This window comes from Eptesicus fuscus, chromosome 21 (genome assembly GCF_027574615.1).
Source record: "Eptesicus fuscus isolate TK198812 chromosome 21, DD_ASM_mEF_20220401, whole genome shotgun sequence".
Taxonomy (NCBI): Eukaryota; Metazoa; Chordata; class Mammalia; order Chiroptera; family Vespertilionidae; genus Eptesicus; species Eptesicus fuscus.
In genome coordinates, this window is record NC_072493.1 from 46,681,347 (window position 1) to 46,707,561 (window position 26,215).

The 26,215-nt window shown below is 42.2% G+C and overlaps 2 protein-coding genes across 2 annotated transcripts in view; both read left to right on the forward strand.

Annotated features, from left to right (window-relative positions):
- Nucleotides 1-3,633, forward strand: part of LOC129147640 (zinc finger protein 420-like) — a 90,521-nt gene extending 86,888 nt beyond the window's left edge. Inside the window, exon 4 of the mRNA XM_054710550.1 lies at nt 322-3,633. Within this exon, the coding sequence (XP_054566525.1) occupies nt 322-2,330 (2,009 nt within the window). The 3' untranslated portion in view covers nt 2,331-3,633. The remainder of the gene's footprint in view (nt 1-321) is intronic.
- LOC129147530 (zinc finger protein 345-like) overlaps nt 1-25,991 on the forward strand; it is a 39,341-nt gene extending 13,350 nt beyond the window's left edge. The window contains exons 2-5 of the mRNA XM_054710049.1: nt 12,721-12,865; nt 16,371-16,497; nt 23,141-23,385; nt 24,050-25,991. Coding sequence (XP_054566024.1) covers nt 12,752-12,865; nt 16,371-16,497; nt 23,141-23,385; nt 24,050-25,822 — 2,259 coding nt within the window. The 5' untranslated portion in view covers nt 12,721-12,751 and the 3' untranslated portion in view covers nt 25,823-25,991. The remainder of the gene's footprint in view (nt 1-12,720; nt 12,866-16,370; nt 16,498-23,140; nt 23,386-24,049) is intronic.
- The last annotated feature ends 224 nt before the right edge of the window (nt 25,992-26,215 follow it).

The following is a 26,215-nucleotide window of genomic DNA, read 5'->3' on the forward strand; positions in this document are numbered from 1 at the left end:
ATTGGAAAAACTTTAAGCAAGAGTTATATATTAATCATCATTGGAGAAGTGAGCTTACAGACAAACATGAAAATGGAAAAGTCTTTGACCCAAGGTCCAATCACAATATATGTCAGGTTATTCCTATTGTGGAGAAGACACACAAAGGAAGTAAAAGTGTCCAGTCTTTTCAGCAGTCTTCAAATTACACTGAGCAAGAGAATATTCATCCTGGGGAGGAGACTTACAAATGTAATCCTTGTGGTAAAATACCCAGTCAAATATTCAATCTAAACAAAATGAAAAAAACCCATAATGGAGCAAAACCTTACAAATGTAAAGATTCTGGTAAAACATCTAATTGGTCTTCAGGTTGTACTCTAAATCAGAAAATTCATGCTGGAGAGAAGCCTTACAAATGTAAAGCATGTGGCAAAGCCTTTAAATGTCATTCATCTCTTATGGTACATAAGGGAAAAATTCATACTATTGGAAAATTTTACAAACTCAGGGAAAATGGAAAAGGCTTTAGTGAGTCCTCAAGACATACTCAGCATCATAGAAATGATACGGGAGAAAAGTCTTATAAATGTTCAGAATGTGACAAAGCCTTTACCTGGCCCTCAACCCTTAGTATTCATCTGAGAATACACACTGGAGAGAAACCTTATGAATGTAATGAATGTGGCAAAGCCTTTAACCAGTCCTCATTTACTTATCATCAGAGAGTTCATACTGGAGAGAAGCCTTATAAATGTAGAGAATGTGGCAAAGCCTTTAGATGTTCCTCACATTTTATTACCCATCAGTTATTTCATACTGGAGAGAAGCCTTATAAATGTAGAGAATGTGGCAAAGCCTTTAACCAGTCATCAAACCTTATTTATCATCAGAGAGTTCATACTGGAGAGAAGCCTTATAAATGTAGAGAATGTGGCAAAGCCTTTAGATTTTCCTCACATTTAATTACCCATCAGTTATTTCATACTGGAGAAAAGCCCTATAAATGTAGAGAATGTGGCAAAGCCTTCACTGCGTTATCAACCCTTACTATCCACCAGAGAATTCACACTGGCAAGAAGCCTTATAAATGTGGAGAATGCGGCAAATCCTTTGGTAGAACCTCACACCTTGCTTATCATCAAAGAGTTCACACTGGAGAGAAGCCTTATCAATGTAGAGAATGTGGCAAAGCCTTTAGATGTTCCTCACATCTTATTACCCATCAGAGCATTCATACTGGAGAGAAGCCTTATCAATGTAGAGAATGTGGTAAAGCCTTTAAAAGTTCCTCATACCTTGCTAATCATCAGAAAGTTCATACTGGAGAGAAGCCTTATAAATGTGGAGAATGTGGTAAAGCCTTTAAAAGTTCCTCATACCTTACTAATCATCAGAGAGTTCATACTGGAGAGAAGCCTTATCAATGTGGAGAATGTGGCAAAGCCTTTACACGTTCCTCATACCTTACTAATCATCAGAGAGTTCATACTGGAGAGAAGCCTTATCAATGTGGAGAATGTGGCAAAACCTTTACACGTTCCTCGTACCTTACTAATCATCAGAGAGTTCATACTGGCGAGAAGCCTTATCAGTGTGGAGAATGTGGCAAATCCTTTAGATGTTCCTCATACCTTACTAAGCATCAGAGAGTTCACACTAGAGGAAAGCCTTATAAATTTAGAGAATGTGGCAAAGCCTTTGATGGAAACTCACAACTTAGTAAGCATCAGACAGTTCACACTGGAGAGAAGCCTCATAAATGCAGAGAATGTGGCAAAGCCTATAGATGGTCCTCAGAACTTACTAATCATCAGAGAGTTCATACTGGAGAGAAGCCTTTTAAATGTAAAGAATGTGACAAATCCTTTGGTGCATCTTCAAGCCTTGTTTATCATCAGAGAGTTCACACTGGAGAGAAGCCTTTTAAATGTATAGAATGTGGTAAAGCCTATAGATGGTCCTCAGACCTTATTAAGCATCAGAGAGTTCACACTGGAGAGAAGCCTTATAAATGCAGAGAATGTGGGAAAGAATTTAGGTGCCCCTCAAACCTTACTAAGCATGAGAGAGTTCACAAGGAGAAGCCTTTTAAATGTATGGAATGTGGTAAAGCCTATAGATGGTCCTCAGACCTTATTAAGCATCAGACAGTTCACACTGTAGAGAAGCCTCATAAATGCAGAGAATGTGGCAAAGCCTTTAGCTACCCCTCAAAACTAATTAAGCATCAGAGAGTTCATACTGGAGAGAAGCCTTATACATGTAGAGAATGTGGCAAATCCTTTGTCAATTCCTCCTACCTTACTAAACATGAGATAGTTCATACTGGAGAGAAGCCTTATACATGAAGGAAGTGTAACAGAGCTTTAATTCAGTGTGCCTGCTGCACTATACAGCAGAGAGTGCATACTTGAGAGAAGTCTTACAGATGTGCTTGGTGTCATCAGTCCTTGATCAGCAGTGAGTACTTACTGAACATCACAGAATTCATACTGGAAAGAAAAATGTAAAAAAGTGACTTTGAAAGTCACTCAGGTATTATTGTACTTGAGATATTCAAAAGAGAGAGAGACCAAACAAATGTAGAGAATGGGATGGAGCCTTTACCCACAGCTCACAATTCACTGCACATCAGGGACTTTAATAGTGGAGGGACGCCTTACACTGTAGAAAATGTGAGAAAGCCTTAACCTTTGGTCAAACTCAACATTTCAGGAATCATTCTAAAGAAACAGCAGTAATATAAAGTTTTCATCCACAGATTTCTCCATGGTTGAAACTTCATTGAGAATGACAAAATGAGGTGTTACAAATTATGAGGCATATTGTCAAAGTGTATGTCCTCATTTATATGTCATACTATATCTGATAATTATTACTGGATTGATGTCCCATCAACATAAAGAATGTGACAAAGCTTACTCAGTGTGCAACCCTGACCCAACATGAGCATTCACGCTGGGGAGAAACCTCAAATGTAAACAATGTCCTAAAGTCTTTAGTAAGCATCCATAGCTTATTCCTCACATTGGAATTCATTCTAGAGGGAAACCTTAACTCTAAAGAATGTCGGAAATCATATACTTGGATCTACAGCCTCAGTCATTATCAGCTATTGTAATTTTGCAGAAATTCCACATTTATGATATAGCAGGAAGGATTTTTCTTCAAAATGTACATACAAAACTCCAAGGAATTTATGCCTTAAACAGATTTTAAAGATGTAAAAACTTTATCCAAGTATGCAATTGATTATGGATTTCAAAGTATCACTGAATTCACACTAATAGGTTGCCAAAATGCCTTTCAGGTATTGTTCTAAGTCAGAATGTTTATTAAACAGTGTCCTCCAAACTTAAAATGTAGTTAGGGAATATTTATATACTTGAATATATCAAAAGAATTAATGTTTCCATATGTCCAGTTACATAGAGTGTTATCTAATTTACATTGAAATCATTTGAAGTCTTGAAAAGGAAATATTAATGTAATTGTAATCCCATATCACTTGATGCTGCTATGTTTTATTTCTGGTATATGTGCGAGTGAAATGGGGTTGATTGTTTCTGCCTTAAAGATCTGTGAGCTGTTGTATATTATATGGACTTCACTTGTGTATACTTTCCCATGGAATATTGGATACATTCTAAGGCGCAGTATTTTCTTCTGTTAGAGAATAATACTATTGAATAAATCTTTTAAAATAGTTCTCTACTTTTGTAAATGATGTGATCAAAGTTACTTCCTTTTCTGTGCCACTATGTTCAGCTGAAAACTTTTTGAGGGCATGTCACTATGTGGTTGTCATATATAGGTGACTGAAACTACACTCAGGACGGTGCTGTCTGTGTAATAGATTTTCCATAATTACGAGGAATATTGCAATACCAGTGTTATTGTTGTACCCATGATGCAGAACTGGCATGAACTCTGTGTGTGGGAGAGGACACTTTTCCCAGGCTACATTGCTGGCTGAACTCGGAAAAATTAATTCTATTTCTTTCATATCCTACTTCCTGTTCCTCTGGTTTTTCACTTTGTCTTCTAGGCTGCCATTCTTTTTGCAGTGCAATGACCACACCCTTGTAGCTTCCACTGAATATATTGGAATTGACTAATGCAATGACTGACATCAGAATTTAGCGAATATTGTTCTTTATTTTCATGAAGATGGTGGGCTACTCATGCTGCCATCTATAGTTTTTAATATGAATATGAAGTTTTGGAATACCACAAATTGGCATTTGTGTACTTGTAATTGGAATGATTCTTTTTCTAAAAAATATATTTTATTGATTTTTTTTTTTTAGAGAGGAAGGAAGAGAGATATAGAGTTAGAAACATCGATGAGAGAGAAACATCGATCAGCTGCCTCCTGCACACCGCCCACTGGGGATGTGCCCGCAACCAAGGTACATGCCCTTGACTGGAATCGAACCTGGGACCTTTCAGTTTGCAGGCTGATGCTCTATCCAATGAGCCAAACCAGTCAGGGCTGGAATGATTATTCTTGTCCTGATTTTCATTGCAATTCTTAATAATTTCTCATTGTCATGCTGTTTACTTCTTTATTGGGATGGAATTAACCCATGTTATATCACTTTTATTCTCACTTTTTAATATATATTTTTATTGATTTGATACAGAAAGGGAGTGGGGGACAGAGATAGAAATATCAATGGTGAGAGAGAATCATGGATCTCCTTCTGCATACCTCACGCTGGGGATGGAGCCCTCAACCAGGGCATGTGCCCTGACCAGGAATGGAACTCTGACCTCCTGGTTCATAGTATGGTGCTCAACCACTGAGCCATGCCATCTAGGCAGGTTTTATTATTTTATTTATTTTTAAAAATAATTCTTTATTGTTCAGATTATTACAGATGTTCCTCTCTTTTTCCCCCATAGCTCACCTCCACCTGATTTCCCCCCACCATGCCCTTATCCCCCAACACTGTCTTCATCCATAGGTGTAAGATTTTTACCCAATCGCTTCCTGCACCTCTCACACCCCCTGCCCCCGAGAACTGTCAGTCCACTCCCTTTCTATACCCCGGATTCTATTATATTCACCAGTTTATTCTGTTCATCAGATTTTTTATTCACTTGATTTTTAGATTCAATAGTTGATAGGTATGTGTTTGTTGTCATTTTGTTGTTCATAATTTTTATCTTTACCTTTTTGTTCTTCCTCTTCTTAAAGAATACCCTTCAGATTTCATATAATCCTGGTTTTGTGGTGATTAACTCCTTTAGCTTTTTCTTGTCTGTGAAGCTCTTTATCTGACCTTCAATTCTAAATTATAGCTTTGCTGGGTAGAATAATCTTGGTTGTAGGTTCTTGCTGTTCATCACTTTGAATATTTCTTGCCATTCCCTCTGACCTGCATAGTTTCTGTATGATAAATCAGCTGATAGTCGTATAGGTACTCCCTTGTAGGTAACTAACTGGTTTTCTCTTGCTGCTTTCAAGATTCTATCTTTGTCTTTTGCCCTTGGCTTTTTAATTATGATTTGTCTTGGTGTGGTCCTCTTTGGATTCCTCTTGTTTGGGGTTCTCTGCGCTTCCTAGACTTGTCAGTCTATTTCTTTCACCAGGTAGGGTAAGTTTTCTGTCCTTATTTCTTCTAATAGGTTTTCAATATTTTGCTCTCTCTCTTCTGTCACCCCCATAATTCAGATGTTGGTACACTTAAAGTTGTCCCAGAGGCTGCTTACACTATCTTCATATTTTTTAATTCTTTTTTCCTTTTGTTTTTCTAGTTGGGTGTTTTTTGTTTCCTCATATTTCAGATATTTGGTTTGATTCTTGGGGTCCTTTGGTCTGTTGAATTTCTGTATATTCTTTATTTTAGACAGTGTATGCTTAATTTCTGACTGGTCCTTTTCCTTTTTTTTTTTTTTTTTTTGGCATTCTCATTAAGATTCTTAAAGGTCTCACTAAGTTCCTCAGAGGTTTTTAGAAGATTCTTGAGTAACCTTTTAACTGTGGTTTTGAACTCTATATCTAGTAGTTTGCTTTCCTCCATTTCTTTAATTTATGACCTGTTTCTTAGTCTCTATATTTTGGCTGCTTCCCTGTGTCGATGGAGTGGTTTTCTGTGATAGGTGACGTATAGGGCCCAGTGGTTCAGCCTCCCCAATCACTTGAGGTGGACACTCTTGGTGCACCACTTTGTGGTTTGTGTGCACAGTCTTGTAGTTAAGCCTTGATTGCTGTTGGTACACTGGGAGGAATTGACCTCCAGGCCAATTGGCTGTGAGGATCTGCTGTGTCTATAATGGAAGAACTGCTGTGCTAAAGACACCCTTATGGGGCAGAACTTGTTTCAGTGGGGCTTTGTCACGCTTAAAGTCTGCCTCTTGAGTGTGTCACTTATGGATGTGAGGAGTTGAAATCTGGTGTCGTCTCACACTGACCTAGGTACACTGGCTTCTGGATCTCCAATGGGGTGCAGGTCAGCTACTGTCTGAGGCCACCCTGCAGGAGCTACAACGAGATCTGCAGATTTCTCCTCTTTGCTTGGGGTTTGGAAGTTTTGGTGCTGTCTGACCAGGGCTGCAGTTTGTTAGGTTAAGCTGCGATAGGGCAGGCCATTTACATGCAAAAGCCGCTGTGCACAGTTTGGATGGCTTTGTAAATTGGGCAGGGCGGGGGTCTCAGGGAATCACTAGGACGTGACAAACAGCGATGGATTCCAGTCAGCAGTCTCTGCTTCTCCGCGTTTCCAAGTCCCCGCGTTTCCACGTCCCTGTGTCCCACGCCCCAGTGAAGTAAATAATTATTCTTGCGCGTATCTTTGTAAGAAAGCCATCCTCACTTTCCAACCCGATGGCAGGTAGTCCTGTTTCTCCTAGTAGGAGTCTGGGTCCCCAGAGGTTTGCCGGAAACTGGAGTTCAGAGTAATCGGGAGTATGTGTCTCCCTTCGGGTTGAAAAAAACAACACACCCAGTCGCCAGATGCCAGCCTGATTCGCGCACCTCCATACCTCAGCTTTTTCGTGCTTGGGTACGTCCTACCCAGTCTCAGTGCTCTTTTCTCTTTCCTTCTAGTTGTAGAACTTGTACTCAGCCATCTTTCCTGTGGTTCTGGGTGATAGACGTTTTGTCTTTTAGTTGTAGTTTTTGTGTGGTTGTGAGAGGCTGCACGTACAGGGATAATTCCTAATCATAAACAGGGATAATTCCTAATCATAAAGGGATCAACTTACCAACAAGATAAAACCCTTGTAAACATATATGGATGCAGAGTAGGTGGACCTGATGATATAAAGCAAATAGTGGTGGACGTGAAGGCGGAGATTGACCTTTCCCCCTGGGATCTTTGTATTTTGGTTGGTGATTTGTAGGACTTGGGGAAATAGGGATACGAGATGCTTCAAGATGTGTGACTTGAAATCTTTTTCCCATCTTATAGGCTGTATTTTCCCTAATGTGATGGAGTCCTTGAATTCACAGAGCATACATTTTGATGATGAGTAATTTATTTAAACTTTCTCAGTTTTTGTCTTGGTGTCATATCTCAAACTTTACTGTAAAATCCGAGGTCATGAAGGTTTAACCCTATGTTTTTATCTAAGCGTTCTTACATTTAACTCACACGTGGCTTCTTTGTTTTCACTAAATTATAATCATTTTTATTTCGGTCACCCTCCCAGTGGGAGTCCCCAGCTCAACACCAAGGTTTTTGTGAGAAGGGCGTGCAGTGAACAACAAATACTTATTGTTCAAAAATCACATTCATGATACATTTCAACATTAATTATGTCATTTAAAACCCTCATTGAACCTCAGTTCTATCTCTGAACTTGCCAGTTTGTTACCAGTTAGTAATAGTTTTGAGTCAGAAACACCCTAATTCTATTCTGTAATCTCAAATGCACTTATAAAATGAGGCAAAGGGTGTTTCTCCTATCAGTGTATTTTTTTCCACCATAGCTTCCTGTGCATTTTTGCATATTAATACATCACTGCACGTGTAGTCTCATTTCCTGGTTTATGTAGAGATTCTAGGGCATCGATCCAGATGGGGCTCCTAAGCAGTCCTTACTGACCAACCTGGCTGGTAGTCCAGAGCCTACCTGCAGGCTCTAGTCCATGTGTGAATAGACACTTCTCAACGTGATCACCTCACCAAAGCCTGTGGCTGGGTTCCATGTTACTGCCTCATGCAGAGACGTGTGGTAAGGAGGTTCATTTCCTTATGTGAACACAAGCAAACAGTAAACTTGGCTTTTATATGTTTATTAGAACCATTTATACCCAAAATAATTTTAAAATTGAAATACACAAGCTAATATTCATTATTCTGTTTACTGTGGAAATTCTGAAGATGCTGTGTCTGTGTTAATTGAGTATCACACTGACTTGATTACTCTTTCTTTGTAAAATGTTTTTCAGTCTAAAAAAGTGAGTCTTCCAACGTTCCTATATTGAAGTGTTCTGGCTCTCCCGAGTCTTATTTCCTTATTCCATATGAATTGTAGAGGTGTTATTTTATAAATTACAGCCAAAATTGCCTTGAAATTTTTGATAGGGAATCTATTGTGTAGACACTTGGACCTATTAAGGAATGTCTTTCAGTTTATTTGTATGTGCTTTCTTTAGCTTTGTGGTGTCATTTTCAGTGTGTAAGTCTTTCAGCGTCTTTGTAGAATGGATTGTTTTATGTGTTTGCTTATTATATGTGGTGTTTTGGGGATGGCAATACTGAGGGGAGATATTTTATTGGTCTAAAGCAATTACTTATTTATATAGGTTAAACATAATCCTCTAGTCTGACTTACTCTAAATTACACGTTTCTAAACAGGTCATATCTTTCTCTTTTTTATGTTTAGTTAATCCTCACCTGAGGAAATTTTCCATTGATTTTATGGAGAGAATGGAAGGGAGGCAGAGATGGAGAAAAAACATGATGTGGGAGAGACACATGGATTGCTTGCCCCCTGCAGGAACTCTGACCAGGATAGGGAACCTGCAACCAAGGTATATGCCCTTGACCGGAATCGAACCCGGGACCATCCAGTTGGCAGGCAGACACTCTATCCACTGATCCAAACCAGCGAGGGCCATATTTTAACCTAAATAAAGATTTATAAAACTGTAGAGAATAACTATGCTCATGAAAACACTGCAAAATAGTAAAAATAAAAAATTTGCGGTACTGAGTAAACTGATAATTATTATAACTTTTAAGCACTGTTGATTTTTACATTGTATTGGTTCCCAAATAGAAAGAAAACTATAAAAAGACATTCTCCATTTTCATCAATGGCCCATTAACTTTCCTTCTAGTTGTAGAACTTCTCCATTTCATACAAAGATCCCAGGGGAAAGGTCAATCTCCGCCTTCATGGCCACCACTATTTGCTTTATATCCTCAGATCCACCTACTTTGCATCCATTATGTCATTTAAAACCCTCATTGAACCTCAGTTCTATCTCCGAACTTGCAAGTTTGTTAACATTATTTAGTTACAGGGACTCCTAAATAAATAACATTAATTTCAAAATACACTCCTAGAACACAAAGGCTTCAAAGACCACAACTTACAACCAGAACATATTTATCCCTTGAAAAATAAATAAATTAAAATCTGTTTCCCACTGTGATGGATGGGACCTTATCTCATCAGGTGCCTAACCATGAATGGATATCTGGGTCTGTCTCTGACACCCCCATCCACCTGCTTCCCTAACTCAGGCTGCCTCTCCATTCAGATGGGGGACAGGGAGGGGCTGAGAGAGCAGGCTGCCCTTCCCCTCCCCGCTCCTCACTGAGGGTTTAAGGATCCAGGCAAATCAGAGGCAGAAAGTTTCTGGTTTCAAACCCAGTCTGCCCGCCTTTTGAATTCTCTGTAACTTCCCTGTGAGAATGTGTTACCGGCTGTGAAGATCCTGGAAAGACACCTCCTGGGACATGTGCAGCTGAAGGGCAGGCCAGCCAGTAGCTCTCAGCACAGCCTCTGGCTTCTGGAAACTTCTGTGTGAATTCCAGATGCCTCCTCCCCTCTTTATGCTTTTGCCACAGCTGCCATTTACTCGCTAGCACCCCAATAAAAGAACAGCCCCTCTATCTGGGGAGCCTTGTGCCATCAGAGAACACCGGCCCTTTCCTCCCTTTAAAGAAGCAAAATACCCGCCCTCTCTCTGCTCCTGTCTCTTCTCTCCCTGGTGATCCTGTCACAGCCGCGTCACCAGCCAAACCCCAACAATGACGGGGGAACTCCACCAGGAAGGGCTGTCCCTGTGGGAGGAGGTGAGGGACCCAGGGCTGCCCCCTCGCTCCTGCCCCGCCCTCCCTCCCTCTGACCCCGCACAGGCCCCGCCCCCACCGCGGAGCCGCTCAGCTCAGGCGCTGGCCCCGCCCATCCCGCGGGGAGGCGCATGCGCAGTTGCTGGCAGACGCGGAAGCGGCTGTGGAGGGGAAGGTGGCGGTTCCCTGAGGAGGTGTCTGTGCTTTAAAGCCGCTGCTCTCCGCCCCCCTCCCCACAGGGAAGGCTGAGGGCGCTGCGGGCGCTGAAGTCCGTGTTGAGGTCCCCGCCCCGGAGCCCCTCAGGGCGGTGAGTCCGGTCCCGGTCGGCTGCGCAGTGGAGGCGCCGCGTTCCTTTGGGGGAAACTGAGGCCCGGCCCGCGGTCTCTCCGCCTGTGGCTGTGGGCCCCGCCTGCCGCGTGGTTTTCCTGCTGAAAACCATCCCCGGGGCCGCCGGTCCCCCCGCGGGGCTGGGAGTCTGGGTCAGGGGGTTCCCGCCCTTTGCCCCTCCCCCGCCCGGCGCTTTCCGCCCACAGAGCCCGGATGGCTCCCGGCCTGGGGGTCTGCACCCCGCCTTCCTAGGCCCCCCATTAATAAGGGGTCTGAGTGCCCGGGGAGCACAGTGTCCATGGGGAGGGGCTCAGGGGGAAGAACGCGGTGTCCCCAGAAGAGGTGACCTGCCCGCAGGGAGGGCTTTGTGGGGGCGGTGACTGCGGGGGGCGGGGACCCGGGCTGGGGGGTCAGGAGGGGAGGGAGAGAGACAGACACGTGGGAGGAGGAAGGGCGGTGAGGGGTCCACAGAGGGGCCATAGGGGTGTGGGGGGACTGGACGGCGATGGTGGGAGTGAGGGGGGAACTCGGGAAAGCAGCCTGAGGAGGAGGGAAGTGGGGAACTAGGGGGAGGGGAGCCCAGAGAGAGGAGGGAGCTGAGGGGAGAGGGTCCTGGTGAGCAGAAGTGGGGGCCGCACAGGAGGAGGCACCTCAGACGGAGACTCTGGTTCAGAGGAGAAGAGTTGGGGAGCGAGTGCAGGGACGGAAAGGGGGGCTTAGGGAGGAGGGAGCAGAGGGGAGCAGCGCGGAGTCCCCAGCTGTGGGGAGCGGGACAGACTGTCACGGGCAGCAGCGGGGACACGGGCGTGGGGAGGGACAGACGGACGTGTGTGGAGATGGGAGCCGTCAGAGACCAGGAGAAAGAGCACCGGAAGGGAAATGGGTTTCAGGAGGTTCATGGTCCGGGTGTAGGACAGACAGAGAAAAGGGGGAAAGAGCAGGGGAGGGGGACACAGGAAAGGACCACAGAGGAGAGAAAGGGAACAGGGAGACAGAGACAGACCCATGGACAGAAATACATGGTAGTGGGAGGAGGGGACCCTGAAATGGGTGAGGGGTGAGCTGATGGGGTGTGGATGGTTAAGTGGTGATTTATCCGCTCCTGACTTTATATGTGTGTGTGTAAAGATATTAGTATTGATCTCCAGGAGGAAAGGAGATGGAGAGAGAGTTAGAAACATCAATGAGGAGAGACAGTCATTGAAAAGCTGCTTCCTGCACGTCCCTCACTGGAGATCAAACCTGCTACCTGGCCATATGCCCCAACTAGGAATCTCCTCATGACCTGGTTCTTAGGTCCAATCTCAACCACTGAGTCATGCCGCCTAGGTGTGCCTATTTTTGTTGTTTAGGTGTGCCTTTATATATTTAATTTAACCGCTGAATTTTCTTAGTTATACGGATTGAATGAGACATAAACCTCCTGTATATAAGGCTTGGGAATTATTAATAATTTGCTTCCAATTGTAACCCTTATTCACTCAGAGGGGAGAGACTTGTCTGTTGGTCATGGGTCCCTTGTCCTTTCCTGGGATGGCAACGAGGAGGTGACCTGTGTCTGTCACCACCTGATGCTTTTTCAAGGAATATTAGAAGCCTTAGGTTTTTTGCTGTGATAGTTTTGTGTGTGTGTGTGTGTGTGTGTGTGTCTGTGTGTCTTTGTGTTTGTGTGTGTGGGCACTCTTCTTCGATGGATTTACTTTTTCTACATCTGACACTTAATTTATTATGTAAGAACATCCTGAGGTAAATCCTCTGGGTCTTCCCAGATCCCCTGAGGAGCTTTAAGAAATGCCCTCAGGTGCGCTTTTCCCCGTGGAGGCGGACAGCTGCTCTGGGTGGGGCATCATTGGTTACTGAGGGGCCCCAGGTGATTGGACGGTGAGAACAGGGATTAGCAGGAGGGTTACAGGATGTCTTTGTGGGATTGGGGAGCAGGGTTCAGGGGAGGTAAGGGGGGGCTCTGTTTGGTTTGGGGGGTCAGGACAGCAGCTCACGTTCTCAATTCTGTAGGAGTTTGTGGATGTCTTTGGGAGGAGAGACACATGAAGACACACTCAACACCTCACAGTGTGGTCTCCATGTGGGAGCTCATTGTTCCTGACTCTCTCCTGTGACCAAGGACAGGAGGGGTGGCCTTTTCTGTATTTCCAGGTCCTTCTGACGGTGAGTGTGAGGTGAGCTGATGAGACGCTGTGCTGACGTCTTTGAAGGCACATTCTGTGACTCCTCAACATACTGTCACCTGAGGAAACAACCCAGACCCCATCAGGACCAGGACCACATGGCTGCTTCTCAGGTAACAGATGTGTCCTGGGTCACAGGCTGTGTTTGCTTTTCCTCTGGCATCTGTGGATTTAGAACCTGCCACTTCTGATGTTGGTCCTATTCATGTTCTTTCCTTTACTTATTTAATTACTGTTTTTCTTGTGAAAGTCAAGGTCAGCAGTTTATATAGTTTTGTCCTTTGGCTCAGAGCCTTCTCTGCATTCATGTTATACAGGCTTCACCAGGTCAAGAAGATTTCCCACCTTTAATTAATGACTTTCAACTACTGAAAACATCCCTCTCTGACAGATCAACCTTGGAAGGCAGCCATGTCTAACATCCCTACTGGGATGGGGCCAGGGGCCTGGGTATCGGTGAAGAAGGGAAATGCCCCTTTTAGGTTCAGGTGGCTGCAGCATCAGCTCTAGAATAGGGGTAAGAAAATGCACCTCTTACTGCTCAGAATAGCTCAGTGAGTTCTGAAAAGAAGAGTAAATAGAAGAGACTTGCTGACTACATTAGTAAGAACAACTTGCTATTTAAATGTACCTTTAGCTTACAGAAGATGAGAGATACACGTGGATAGACACTTGCAAAAAATTAATGTTTATTTCTGACCATTTTCACATAATGACTTGCTTATTTGTGTACTAGAGGCCTGGTTCACAAAAATTTGTGCATGGGGGTGGTATTCCTCAGCCCAGCCTGTCCTCTCCAGTCTGGGAGCCCTCAGGGGATGTCCTACTGATGGCGTAGGCCAGTGGTTGGCAAACTCATTAGTCAACAGGGCCAAATATCAACAGTACAATGATTGAAATTTCTTTTGAGAGCCAAATTTTTTAAACTTAAACTATATAGGTAAGTACATTGTTATTATAACTTAATTAGGGTACTCATAAGGTGGCCTTTGCTGAAAACTCAGGGGGCCAAAGAGCCGCCGCATGTGGCTTGCGAGCCGCAGTTTGCCGACCACTGGCTTAGGCCCTCTCCCCACTGGGAAGTCGGCCTAAGCTGCAGTCTGGCCTCCCTCTGTAGGAAGGCGCCGCCCCCATCACCCGCCACGGCTGCCGGCCACCGCAGCTGCCTGCCCTCAGCCCTCGTAGCCGCTGTGGCTTTGTCCAGAAGGATGTCCGAAAGGATGTTCAGCTGTCCAGTCTAATTAGGATATTATGCTTTTATTATTATAGATTTTTGCTATGACGTGTCCTTTCTTGTGCCTCAGTCACTTGGTATCCATTGTTTCAGTTCACCTGATAACTCTCTTGGCTGAGATGCTCCCCTAATCGTAGAATTTATTGAGAGATGTGCACATACCAGAATCCCCCTTCTTCGTCTTAGCTTCTATTTGCTTTGAAAAATAAAAGCCTTACTTTTATTTCCTACAGATCACTTTCTTTTGACATGGGAGCTTCAACCATGAGGCCTTCTTGGTGTAAATTTTTATTATATTCTACACTCATTCATGGACATACTCAACATAATCACTTTTTATGTTTTCTAGAAAGTTTACAAGTATCTCCAATTCAGGTAAATTTCTATGATAGTAGCTCTCCACTAATGACACTCCAAAATTTCCAAATAGATTAGCGACTAAGAAACAATAGGTCCAACATATTTTCTATCATTCTGTGAGTTCATCTCCTTATCCTATATAATAAAAGACTAATATGCAAATTGAACAAACAGCAGAATGACTGGTCGCTATGACATGCACTGACCACTAGGCGGCAGACAATCAATACAGGAACTGCTCCCCTGGTGGTCAGAGAGCCTGGCTCGTGGCCAGCAAGTGCCATGACTGTAGCGGGAGCCTTTCCTCCCTCTGCAGCAGCACTAAGGATGTCCGATTGATGGCTTAGGCCCACTCCCCAGGCCTAAGCCGTCAATCAGACATCCCCCGGAGGGCTCCTGGACTGCCAGAGGTCTGAGGCCAGGCTGAGGGACAGCCCCCCTCCCAGTGCAGGAATTGGTCCACCGGCCTTTAGTAGTTGTGTTTATAATAATCAAAGGGTATCATTTAAAGGAGGTTCATGAAATTTATGGAATCTCATAATAACCTTGATTTCATTGACAGGACAATTCTTTTTTTTATTCATTTTATATTGTAGGTAAGTTCTCATCATTGTGTCTGTCTCTACATTATTAACATTGTTTGAGCTATATTTTCTTGCATGCTTAACCTGTCTTTATTCTTCTCAGTTACAGAAACTGTTGTGAATATTTAGGACTTTTCTTTAGGGTATTGACCTGTGTTGTTTTTTATTTTATTTTATTTTTAAAATATATTTTATTGATTTTTCACAGAGAGGAAGGGAGAGGGATAGAGAGTAAGAAACATCGATGGGAGAGAAACATTGATCAGCTGCCTCCTGCACACCTACTGGGGATGTGCCCGCAACCAAGGTACATGTCCCTTGACCAGAATCGAACCTGGGACCCTTCAGTCTGCAGGCTGATGCTCCATCCACTGAGCCAAACCAGCCAGGGCGACCTGTGTTGTTTTTAAATTGTAGATCGAGTTTGGAATGAAATGGAAGGTTTATTAGTAGTTTAATTATATGTTTCACAAAATATTCTTCTATCAAAGGCAGGATACCGTATTTTCTGACGTATAAGACTACTGGGTGTATAGAAGATTTTCCTGGGTTAAAAAGTCGTCTTATACGCCGGAAAATACGGTAATCTTGTTCTAAGAATACTCATAGTAAAATTTCAAATAGTATTGTGGTTCCTATGTGATCTGTTCCATGAGAACTGTAAATTTCATTGAAAAATACTTTCACTTAAAAGTTATGTATGAAAGAAATTTAAACAAAAATAAATAAATAAATAAATAAATAAAATACTCAGACTGTCAGGGGGATCACCTTGTAAGTTATAGAACTAGTCTAACCACTATGCTATACATCTGAAATTACTATAATATTGATTGTCAACAGTTATTTAAAATTTTTTCCCCGTAAAAATAAAATACTCAGAATAAAAAAAAAAAGTTATGTATGAATTTTTTCTTGTGTTTTCTTTGCTGTGTATTCAGAAGCATGACAAATGGACCAGAAACGTTGGCATCACAAGTGAAAAGTGAGCTTGTTACACATGTGGAAACACAGGCCCCACCTCAGAGCCTGGACCAGAGTCTGTATTTTTAGGAACGTGCAGTCGTGGTTGACTGTGTTAGCTTCAGGCAGTAACTGTGCTTCCAACTCAGCAGGACGTCTCCAGCTGAGACATACACACCACGGACCCTGAACGATGCAAACACAGCCCGCGGAAACCCATATGCCCGTGTCGATGCCCTAATGTTAAAGCTTATTTTCCTGAAAAGTAAAGTCTGTACTGTGGATTTTGGGACATGTGTCATCCTCATTTGTCAGTGTTAGAAAGCATATCAGAGAGTGTTACTGGGCAAAGTGATCTTATTGGGGGTTTCGGGATATTCCCCTTGGTCAAAACCTCTTCTCCTAACACGGTTTTCATGTTGGGTGACATTATGAATTCTTCTGGTGGCCTCTTGTTAAACTTGTCTTTTCTTTCAGGGACCCTTGACCTTCAGGGATGTGGCCATAGATTTCTCTCAGGAGGAGTGGGAATGCCTGGACCCAGCTCAGCGGAAGTTGTACCTGGATGTGATGGTGGAGAACTACAGCAACCTGGCCTCCCTGGGTGAGGATGACTTCCTTCCTGAATTCCTCCTCCTCCTGCAGGGTTTTGTTTCCTTTATTATGTTAAGATCTCTATGGGCTTCTGCTTTCTAGGATAGACTTTCTGATTCTTGCTCTTCGGGAACAAATAGGGGTTTTCTGGTTTAGAAAAGAAAGGCTTTGTTATATATGTGAATCAGGAACTCAGTGTTTAAAAATTTTACTTGTTGTCTAAACTAATTAAGTTTCTGTCAGTAAACAGTATTTTGGAAAATAGTTTTCTAGAATTATCAAATATTCTGCCATGTCTTCTTGCCAGTGGACAAACTGGATTGGAAATAGGAGAATCTCTATCAAAACTTACGTTACATCTATACATATAAAAGCCTAAGCGACCTTTGAACCAGAACAACCAGTCTCTATGACACGCACTGACCACCAGGGGGCAGGCACTCAACACAGGAGCTGCCCCAGCCTGCAAGTCCTGATCGCCGATTGGGCCTGCTGGCCAACCTCGCGGTCCCTCCCCGCCGGCCAGCAGGCCCCTGGGCTGGAACAGGGAACCGGGGTGAGGGGGAATATGTGGCAGTGGACGCAGACCCTTGCCTCATTTTTTAAATTATTCTTTTATCTTTTTGATGTTCTGGTTTGATGTTTACATGCTTCCTTATATTCCAAATCTCTGATTTGATTCTCTGTGTCATCTATTCTACTTGGTTTGTTTAATTTTATTTTTTGTTAATCCTTACCCAAGGATATTGTTCCATTGATATTTAGAGGGAGTGCAAGGGTAGCAGGGAGACAGAAAGAGAAACACTGATGTGAGAGAGACACATCAATTGGTTGCCTCCCATATGAGCTGACCAGAGCCGTGGTTCAAGCCTGCAACTGAGGTACATGCCCTTGATCAGAATTGAACCCAAGATCGTTCATTCCTCAGTTAGATGCTCTGTCCCCTGAGTCAAACAGATTTGGGCATTCATCTACTCTCCTTTAGATTCCCTGCAATATTTAAATGTATTTAAATTGCCGAAACCAGCTTGGCTCAGTGGATAGAGTGTCGGTCTGCGGACTGGGAGGTCCCGAGTTCGATTCTGGGAAAGGGCATGTGCATTGATTGTGGGCACATCCCCGGTGGGGGGTGTGCAGGAGGCAGCTGGTAGATGGTTCTCTCTCATCGATGTTACTGGCTCTCTATCCTTCTCCCTTCCTCTCTGTAAAAAATCAATAAAAAATATATTTTTAAAAAATAAAATAAATGTATTTAAGTTAGTGGATCCTTCATTTCTGACACATATGTTTAATGGTTTCCGTGTTCTCTTTTATGCTATTACAGTTTTCATGATGTTTCTTGAGCATCATTATAACCATTGCTTTGAACTCTGTGTCTGGTAGTTTGCTTGCCTCCATTTCTTCTTCTGGAGATTTCTCCTTTTCTTGCGTTTCGGACCCGTTTTTTGTCTTCCCGCTTGGCTGCATCTTTGTGTTTGTCTGTGTATTAGGTAGAGCTGCGCCACCTGCTGGACGTGGGAGCGTGGCTCAAGTGGGCGTTCTGTAGGGCCCAGTGGCCGCCCTCCGAGTCACGCCAGCTCGGTGCTCCAGGCCGGTGCTGTGTTTTCTGTCCTGCTGTCCTTGAGCCTTGATTGCTGTTGGCACCTTACTGAAGGGATCGGCCCCCAGGCAGATTGACTGTGAGGACCTCCTGCAACCTGAGAAGACAAGCAGCAGCGCTGGGGCCGAGCCTCTGTAACTGAACTTGCTGATGTGGTGCTTGAGTGTCCACCAAGTCGCCCCGTGAGTGTGTCTCCCCTGGAGGCTGGGTTGTAATCCAGGGGGGGGGGTATGAAGCTGTCTAACGAATGGACTGGCTCTGGGGCCGCCAGGAGGGTGGGCCAAGGTCAGACACCACCTGTGTCGACCTGGGGCCACTTGATTTCTCAGCTATAGAGCGACCTGAAAATTGATAATTCTTTTTTTCTTTTTAACTATGTTTTTATTGATTTTAGACAGAGAGGAAGGGAGAAAGAGAGATAGAAAAATCATTGATCAGTTGCGTCCTGCACGCCCCCTACTGTGAATGGAACCTGCAGTCCAGCCATGTGTCCTGACAGGGAATTGACCAGCGACCTCTTGGTTCATGGGTCAGTGCTCCACCACTGAGCCACACCAGCTGGGCGATGGCTGCTGCTTGTACTTAGCTTGGAGTTGCCCAGGAGAGGTCCAGCCGTCATCCAAAACTAGTTGCCACCAAAGCCAGGCCTCAGCCACTTAAGAGTGACATACGGGGCACATGAAAGCCAAGTGCTGCTTGGAGGGATTTGGGGAAAGTCTGAAGCAGGAGGAAAAGAGGCCATTTTTATGGAAAAGCCACTAAACAGCAAAACCGCTGGGGCGGGCCCCCAAGTCGGGTGGGACAAGTTCTCCAGGAGTCAGTAGCTCAAAGCTATAGTGTTCACCAGGCTGATGGACACTCACATGGTGGGCGCTTGCTGGCTTTGTGGGGAGGTCTCAGAAATGAACAATGTGCTCTCAGCACTTTTCTCTGACAGAAAGCTGCCCTTCCAGCTCTGGCTCTGATGGCAGACAGACAGCTCAGTTTCTCCCTGTCTGTGCAGCTGAGGCCCTGGTGCTAGAGCTCAGTGTCACTGAGTCCATGTGTAAGTCCATGTGCAGGCTCTTTAAGAGGAAATCCTGCCCTAGCCAATTTGGTTCAATTGATAGAGTGTCAGCCAGTGGACTGAAAGGTCCCCATATTGATTCCGGTCAAGGGCACATGCCCGGGTTGCAGGCTGGATTCCACAGTGAGGGGCGTGCAGAAAGTAGCCTATCAATGATTCTCTCTCATCATTGATGTTTCTATCTCTCTCTCCCCCTCTCCCTTCTTCTCTGAAATCAATTAAAATATATTAAAAATAATAAAATAAACATTTTTAAAGAAGGAGGACTGTGACTCCAGCATCCCGCAGTCTCACGCAGCCCCAGTGCACACAGGTTTTTGAGTGTTTCCTTTGTTGTGATAGTTCCCCACATTTAGTTCATGGCCGTTGTAGTGTTTGTTTCTATCTGAGGGAAGTGCATGATAGTTCTCCACTCAGTGCCCGGAGGACATTCAAGTATGAGTCAGCCACATGTCTGTCTCCATTAAAGCCATGTGCATGTTTGTCTGTATCCCTTACCCCGGCCTTGTTCATGACTCACCTTGTTCCTTCCTCTGCTCAGGCTTTGGAGAATGGTTGTTTGTCCTGTGTAGTTACGGACATATATTTAATATTTGTTCTTATGGATAAATTTATTTTCTTTTTATGTGAGATAAAACTTGTTACCACTGAAGGTAGGTTTTGAAAAGTTGTATAATTCTGTTTCTTTAGATGTTATGTTTTATTTTCAATTTTGGTAAAAAACGTGACTAGAGCTGGCCTGTGTGGTTCATTTGGTTATATCGTCCTCTTGTACACTGAAAGGTCACCAGTTCATTTCCTGTTTGGGGCACGTACCTAGATGCGGGCTCAGTTGTGGTTACTGTGGATGTAGGAGGCAGAGGATCAATGCTTCTCTTCCACATTGATGTTTCTTGCTCTCTCTCCCTTTATTTCTATAAAAATTAATAAAGGTTTTTAAAAACAACAACGTGATTAAAAATCTACCATCTTTACCATCTGTAACTGTACAGTCCAGTGGTATTCAGTATACTCACCTTGTTGTGTATTTGATCTCTCAAAACGTCCTTCTTGGAGAAATGTCTCAATATGCATTAAAAAACTACTTCCTCATTTGTTTTAAAAGCAAGGCCCATAACTTTTTTTTGTTTGTTTTTGAGGTGAAGACATTAGATTACTCACCTGAGGGAAACCCTACAGTTTCAGTCTCTCTGTCACTTGTGTGCTTCACTTAAAAAAATGTCCTCAAGGTTTCTCTCTGTTTATCAGTTGATGATCTCTTCTTCTGTTTCATGCAGAATAGTCTCCCATTGTACGTGTATAGTACACTCTCTTCATTCAACTATGCATGGACCTTTGGGTTGTTTCCACCTACCTCAGGCTTTCGTGAATAACATCGTAATGGACACAGATGTGCAAATGTCTTTTGTAGTTTCTCCTGCAAATGTTTTTTATTTATTTTTATTTTTTTTATTTTTTTGTTTTTTATTGATTTTTTTTACAGAGAGGAAGAGAGAGGGATAGAGAGTTAGAAACATCGATGAGAGAGAAACATCCATCAGCTGCCTCCTGCACACTCCCCACTGGGGATGTGCCGCAACCAAGGTACATGCCCTTGACCGGAATCGAACCTGGGACCCTTGAGTCCGCAGGCCGATGCTCTATCCACTGAGCCAAACCGGTTTCGGCTGTTTTTTTGATAAATACCTAGAAACGGGATGGCTGCATCATGGGATTATTCTGTTTGTAATATTTTGACAAATACTCCTGTGTTTTTCATACTGTTGGCATCAAATAATACTTCATTCAGCCAAGTATAGGGTCCATTTTCTCAACATTTATAAAACACCTGTTATACTTTGTTTCTTTTTAAAATTTTTTTATTGTTTAAAGTATTACATATAGTATTCTATATGTCTCTATTTTTCCCCCCATTGACCTCTCCCCGGCCACGCCCACCCCACTATACTTTGTTTCTTTGATCCTGGTCATCCTTATTCTTCTGAAGTGACATCTTGTGTTGTTGTGTGTGTTTTTTTATGTAGGTTACAAATGTGTTTTGTTTTTTTTAATATATTTTATTGATTTTTTACAGAGAGGAAGGGAGAGGGATAGAGAGTTAGAAACATCGATGAGAGAGAAACATCGATCAGCTGCCTCCTGCACACTCCCTACTGGGAATGTGCCCGCAACCAAGGTACATGCCCTTGACTGGAATCGAACCTGGGACCCTTCAGTCTGCAGGCTGATGCTCTATCCACTGAGTGAAACCGGTCAGGGTGGTTACAAATGACCACTTTTAGATGCACAGCAAAATGGTGTTGAGTTAATGACAGTTTTCACATGCTCCCTGCATAACCTGTCCCTTCTCTATGTTTTCTATCAGTGGTACATGGATTATATATAGGAAGCTACATTGGCACATTATTATCACTAGTGTAGATAACTTGTTCAAGTTGTAGGGTGAGAGTCCTGGGTGATCTCTCTAACCTACATTTTTCTGACATTGCTCCCCATGTCAACTCTTAATTTTTTATATGTTGTCACCCCTTTTCACTATTCTGTATTTATGTCACTCCACTTGGTGTGCAAAGTGGTCGATTTGTTAGTGACCCATGTCGGTTTCCCTTGATATCAAAATCTTCAATGTACTATGCAAGTTTTTTTATTTTTCAGCTTGATCATATCCTTGATAATTCTGTTATATTTTTATTTTTTTTTATTTTTTAAAAAATATATATTTCTTTATTGATTTCGGAGAGGAAGGGAGAGGGAGAGAGAGATAGAAACATCAATGATGAGAGAGAATCATTGACCGGCTGCCTCCTGCACATCACCTACTGGGGATTGAGCCTGCAACCCAGGCATGTGCCCTTGGCTGGAATCGAACCTGGGACCCTTCAGTCCGCAGGCTGATGCTCTATCCACTGAGCCAGACCAGCTAGGGTTATATTTTTATATTGGTGCATTTTCTTTTTTTAGCTTCTCTTTTATGTTTGGTTTCTTTCATAGATATTTTTATATTTGGACCATGTTTTTTAATTTTTCTCAATGTCTTAATATCTCTTGTTGAGGTTCAGGAATTTAAACAACCAGGCCTTATAAACTTGCTTTTTGTATGAGAAAATAAGTAACAGTCACCTGTAGCAGAAATTCTAATTTCTGTCAAAATTGTTTGGGGGCAGAGTGTGTGTAAGTTCCAAGTTTAAGTAATTTTCTATTTCTTCCCCAGAACCTCAAGTATCTTTTTGTTCTTGATAAGTGTCTTCAGTATTGCAGTCTCTGTAGTGTTTGAACAATTACCCACCTTTTCTTTTTTACTTTCTTAAATATTTTTAATTGATTTCAGAGAGGAAGGGAGAGAAAGATAGAAACATCTATGATGAGAGAGAATTATTATTTATTTTTAATAATTTTTTATTGTTGAAATCATTACAATATCACTCAGAGAGAGAATTATTGATTGTCTGCCTCCTGCACGCCCCACACTGGGGATCAAGCTCACAACCTGGGCATGTGCCCTAACCGGGAATCGAACTGTGACGTCCTGGTTCATAGGTTGATGCACAGCCATGTGGGCAGGCATCCACTTTTTTCTTTTAGCAGCCATTACAATGCATTCACCATGTAACAGTAATGCCATTAGTTTAGCAATCTGTGTCATACAAAACAGAAACATGTTCTTCAAGATGCTTCAAAACCACAAGATCCTTGAATACACACAGTACCCTCATGTCTATCTCCTCAGAGAAGAAACTGGGAAGTGGGAGTTTTCTTATCATACTACCACTATTTGCTAGAGTGTTTTGAAGTATTGGTGGCAAATGTAAGCAACTTTTTAACCCTCTTTTATCTGACTTTTCTTTATTGTACCTTTCTTGGTCTTGCTGTGAACATTTAACTTAATTTTGGAATCTCAATAATATCATTTGGTCAGTAATTGCTGGTAAAGTCAGTGTACATTCCCCTGAGCGCCATAACTGTGAAACTTTATTTCATATCTTTCAGCTATCTTATCGGAAGATGACCAGGCCATTCTGCAAAAGCTAAAAAAAATAGATTTATTCCCTAAAATTATACTGGTAAGATATGGAAGGTATGGCTTTGATAATGTACATTTAGTGAAAGCCTTGGAATTTGAGAAAGAGTGTAAGATGAGAAAAAAGTATTTTAACATGGATAGAATTATTCTGGTACAGTTATTCATAATAAAATCATTGTCACTTAATGAGGTCAAAGATATAACACATTTAGTAATACTCCCAACTTAAATTAGTCTATTTGTAAATTAATGTGTTTCTAGATGTGAAGACCAAATATAATTTTTTAAATATTATACATTCTTGCAATGAATATAATGAAAATCTATGAATTGACATAATCTATGCTGTAAATATAAGAATTATTACACTGTAGTGTGTGATTAAATTTTCAGTCATTTCTAGAATATAGTGATTTATAATGCACATACAAAATTTAAATGCAATTATTTTGTTGACTTCTGTATTAAGGTATCATTATACTATTTTTGAGAAATAATGTTTTTGATATAAATGTTTATAATTTTTATAAACTTAGGAATCTTTTTTTAAAATATGTCCTTATCGATTTAAGAGAGAAGACTGGAGAAGAGAAAGAGAGAGAAATATCAATGATGAGAGTGAATCATTGATTGGCTGGTTGCTTGTTGCACAACCCCCACTGGGGATCAAGGCCACAGCTCAGGCACATGTAACCTCCTGGTTCATGTTTTGTTGCTCAATCCCCAAGTCACACCAGCCTGGAGTAGTGTTGTTGTTGTTTTTATTCATATCATGGTTTAATAGTTATGACAGAATAGTTATTTGAAAAAAAGAGTACATGTTTAATGAAATTATAGCTGTCACTAAAGGCCTTTCCATCTTCAATGATTACCAGAATACATGCAATGAAGACAGAAGTTATCAATTCAAGGAACATTGGAAAAATTTTAAGCAAGGGACAAATTCTAATATACATCGGAAAATTCAGCTTCCAGAGAACCATTATAAGGTTGGAAAAGTCTTTGACCAAATTTCAAATCAAAGTATACTTCAGTTTATTCATTCTGTGTCGAAAACAAACAAACGAAGAAAATGTGACAAACCTTTGAAACTATCTTCAAATCATACTGAACAAGATAATAGTTGTACCAGAGAGAAAGCTTACAAATTTAATTCCTGTGCGAGACTCTTCAGTCAAATACACAATCTAAATAAACTTAAGAAAATCCGTACTAGAGAAAAACATTACAAGTGTAAAGAATGTGGCAAAACATTTAATTCCCTTTCAAATATCCGTGAACATGAGCGAACTCATACTGGAGAGAAGTCCTATAAATGTGGAGAATGTGGCAAAGCCTTCAGTTTTGCATCAACCTTTGCTTATCATCAGAGAGTGCATTCGGGAGAGAAGCCCTATAAATGTACAGAATGTGGCAAAGCCTTCAGTGCGGCATCAAGCTTTGCTTATCATCAGAGAGTGCATACTGGAGAGAAGCCCTATAAATGTGGTGAATGTGGCAAAGCCTTTAGTGTCTCCTCAAACCTTTATCAACATCAGAAACTTCATACTGGAGAGAAGCCTTATAAATGTAGAGAATGTGGCAAAGCCTTCAGTGGGGCATCAAGCTTTGCTCATCATCAGAGAGTGCATACTGGAGAGAAGCCCTATAAATGTGGTGAATGTGGCAAAGCCTTCAGTGTCTCCTCAAACCTTAATCAACATCAGAAACTTCATACTGGAGAGAAGCCTTATAAATGTAGAGAATGTGGCAAAGCCTTTACCCGGACCTCAACCCTTACAAATCATCAGAGAATTCACACTGGGGAGAAACCCTATAAATGTGGAGAATGTGGCAAAGCCTTCAGGCTGGCATCAAGCTTTGCTCATCATAAGAGAGTACATATTGGAGAGAAGCCCTATAAATGTGGAGAATGTGGCAAAGCCTTCAGGGTGGCATCAAGCTTTGCTTATCATCAGAGAGTGCATACTGGAGAGCAGTCTTATAAATGTGGAGAATGTGGCAAAGTCTTTACCAGATCCTCAGGCCTTACTTATCATCAGAGAATTCATACTGGAGAGAAGCCTTATAAATGTGGAGAATGTGGCAAAGCCTTCAGGATGTCCTCAAGGTGTAGAGTTCATCAGAGTATTCACACTGGAAAGAATCCTTATAGATGTAGTGAATGTGGCAAAGCCTTCTATAACTCCTCAAATCTTAAGCGACATCAGAAAGTTCATACTGGAGAGAAGCCTTATAAATGTAGAGAATGTGGCAAAGCCTTCATTGTGGCAATAGACCTTACTTATCATCAGCAAGTTCATACCGGAGTGAAGCCCTATAATTGTAGAGAATGTGGCAAAGGCTTTACCAGTTCCTCAGGCCTAACTTATCATCAGAGAGTTCATACTGGAGAGAAGCCTTATAAATGTAGAGAATGCGGCAAAGCCTTCATATTGGCAAAAGCCCTTACTTGTCATCAGAGAGTTCATACTGGAGAGAAGCCTTATGAATGTAGAGAGTGTGGCAAAGCCTTTAGTCGGTCCTCAAGCCTTAGTCAGCATCAGAGAGTTCATACTGGAGAGAAGCCTTTTGAATGTAGAGAGTGTGGCAAAGCCTTTAGTCGGTCCTCAATCCTTAGTAAGCATCAGAGAGTTCATACTAGATAGAAGCCTTATAAATGTAGAGAATGTGACAAAGCCTTCAGTGGGGTAACAAATCTTATCAGAGAATTCGTCCTGGAGAGAAACCCTTTAAATGTAGAGAATGAGGCAAAGCTTTTGGTAGGTCTCCAACTCATATCATCATAGAGTTGATAATATAGAGAAGCCTTATAAATGTAGAGAATGTGGCAAAGCCTTTAACCAGTGTACTTGTCCTATTGTACAGCAAAGTGTACATACATGAGACAAGCCTTACAGTTAGAAGGAATGCCATTAGTTCTTCACCAGCAGTGAGGACTTACTCAGCGCCATAGGATTCATACTGGGATGAAGCCTTATGAAGTTGAAAAATGTGGAAAAGCCTTTAAAGATATTCGTGATTTACTGTACATGAGAGAC